The following is a 2,273-nucleotide window of genomic DNA, read 5'->3' as shown; positions in this document are numbered from 1 at the left end:
GGTGCCCCACACGCGGGAAATCGGCTCTCCCACATCAAACCAGTTTCTCGCTCCCCAAGAGGTCGCGTGCACCTCATAGTAGCCGCCCGCACAGGGAGCCATCGCGAGGACTTGTTTTTTTCCCACTCCACGACGGATGGGTCGCTGCAGCTCGCGCCGGTCGTATCGTACGAAAGCGTCCATTTCTTCTCTGACGCAGTAAAGCGCATGACCAGCAGAACACTCGTCCCAGCCGTCTTGTCCGTGGCCTGCATGGGGAACACAAGCGTGCCGTCACTCAGCACAAGGCCCGAGCCTCCGCCGCCAGCCAGCCGCGTCAGGGAGTTGAGACTTGCGTGGGCTTCAGGCTGCACCGCATGGGTCTCACTCCATTGGATTTTCATCGCCTCACCGTCTCCAGTGACAGTTCCCTTCACCAGCAAAAGATTCCAGCCAGTTTTTCCGGAAACTTGACTTGCAGACGATGCACGGCTGTAGTTTCCCAGCAGCATGTAGACATTTCTGCCGTGCACAACTGTTGTCGGTTGCATTACGTCCGTCGCCTCCGCGCCCTTCTTTAGCAGCTGTGCGCCAAATGAACTTGCGTCCGCCGCCGAGACCTCCAAGGAATAATCTTCACTTTTCTTGAGGTGCTTCGACGCAATCCCGGCAAAGCCGCCGCCGTCGCCGGCACCTTCCTTCCTGCACTGGGCCGCAGCAACGGCAAACACCTCGCCGCCCACCTCCACGAGGCTGGGGTCGCGCAGCGAGCAGACTGACCCCTCAGTGGGTTTAATTTCCTCCCACTTGGCACCGGATACCAGTGTTGTCCCTGCAAAGGGATCGATGGCCGTCGCTGCGACAGGCCCATCAGCCTGCACAGACTCACTGCCGCAGCATATGAAAAAGAGGAGGAGCGGCAGCGCAGAAGAGAACAGGCGCCGGGGCATGTTGGGCCGCTGCCGCTCACTCTCTTCCTTCCCTTCTTGCGGTGGATCCGCCCAGGCCGTGACGGTTGTGCGTGTTGCTGCGACTTCGAAGCCTTCAAAGCGCACAGCGGCAACGAGCAGCGTTTGGTCTCTTTTCTTTCTGCGTGTGTGCGGGAGGAGAAGTGGCAGAGAAAAAAAGGAAGGCAACGCAGAGGCGTCTCGGCACACCGGCAGAAGAGGGATTTAAGAACGCCACTACCCCACACGGCAGTGGCGGCAGCGGCGCTGGGGCCCACACGGCAACGGTGGGCATCGCCCAGGCACAAAAGAAAAGAAAAGACGGAAAAGAGATGTGAGTAATCCCCGCAGGACCCCCAAAAGAAAAATATATAAAAGAAATTACTTCGGCAGGTGGTGTTCCTTCACCTCACGTGTCCAGCAGCACAAGAGGACTGTGAGAGATGCATGTATATTTTAACACCTGCAAGAAGAAAAGACATCGCCCATGCTGCAGGAGCCCACACATCCCTCGCCCATTTCATGCGGCGTTCGGCCGGCACTTCAAAAGTTCAGTTGCGTCAAAATCCGTGCGGCGCACAGCAATGCGGCCGGCACCGCGTGTGTGTGGGTGTGAGTGGGTGGCGGCAGCAAACAAGAGGGGGAAAAGGGTGCGCCGCCCGCGGGAACGTGCATGGGGCGGCGAAGCAATAAATAAAAGAAAGCATCCCTCAGAGCACAGGAGGGAGAGGAGGATTGACCCACAGGGACGACAAGCAAACTGGGCGCACAAAGCGCACGCGTCGTCCCTGTCAGGGTGTGAGCGAGTATCTTTTGCCCCTCACCACTTACGCAGCAGCGCAGGCAAGGGCAGCCGTGAGCAGCAACATCAATGGGGCACGCACAAGCAGAGTGTTGATGGCGCTGCTGTCCGCGTTGCTTTTTGCGTGGCTCCCAGCACTCGGACTGGGGGTGGTCGCCGCTGTGGTGGTGGTTGCATCGCTGCCGCCGGCGGAAGGGGCGGCGTTGGGGGTGCCAGATCGGCCTCGGGGGGTTGAAGGTGTTTGTGTACCTCCGGGTCTATCTGCTGCCCTGTCCGCCACCGACGGTGTTGACGGAGCCGCAGGCGCCTCCAGTGTTCTTCCTGCTTCTTGGCCTGTTGGTGGCTGCTCCTGAGTTTGGCGTTCAGGCGTTTCTTCAGCTCCTCCTGGAGTGGGTGGCTGGAACTCACACACGCCTGGCGCGCCGAGCGGATCAGTTGCAGTGGAGTTGTCGGTTGCGTCCTTCGAGCGATTGTGCAGCACACTGCCTTCCTCCGTCGTGCATTTCATAGTGAATGCAAGCTGCTTAGTGTCCCCCGCCGAGGTC

The 2,273-nt window shown here is 59.6% G+C and overlaps 2 protein-coding genes across 2 annotated transcripts, besides 1 other annotated feature; both read right to left on the bottom strand.

Annotated features, from left to right (window-relative positions):
- Positions 1-2: 2 nt before the first annotated feature.
- Positions 3-929, bottom strand: Tco025E_10106 (trans-sialidase; the record flags this gene model as incomplete). Its single annotated transcript, XM_029376895.1, has 1 exon — positions 3-929. A coding segment is annotated over one exon (927 nt), but the record flags the coding sequence as incomplete, so codon positions are not given.
- Positions 930-1,232: 303 nt separating this feature from the next.
- Positions 1,233-1,257: a microsatellite.
- A 496-nt stretch (positions 1,258-1,753) lies between these two features.
- Tco025E_10105 (uncharacterized protein) lies at positions 1,754-2,273 on the bottom strand (the record flags this gene model as incomplete). The annotated part of the gene is made up of 1 exon (XM_029376894.1): positions 1,754-2,273. A coding segment is annotated over one exon (520 nt), but the record flags the coding sequence as incomplete, so codon positions are not given.

Source organism: Trypanosoma conorhini (assembly GCF_003719485.1).
Source record: "Trypanosoma conorhini strain 025E chromosome Unknown Tco_14.4_contig_01470, whole genome shotgun sequence".
In the NCBI taxonomy this organism is placed as follows: domain Eukaryota; phylum Euglenozoa; class Kinetoplastea; order Trypanosomatida; family Trypanosomatidae; genus Trypanosoma; species Trypanosoma conorhini.
This window is presented reverse-complemented; position numbering and strand designations above follow the sequence as displayed.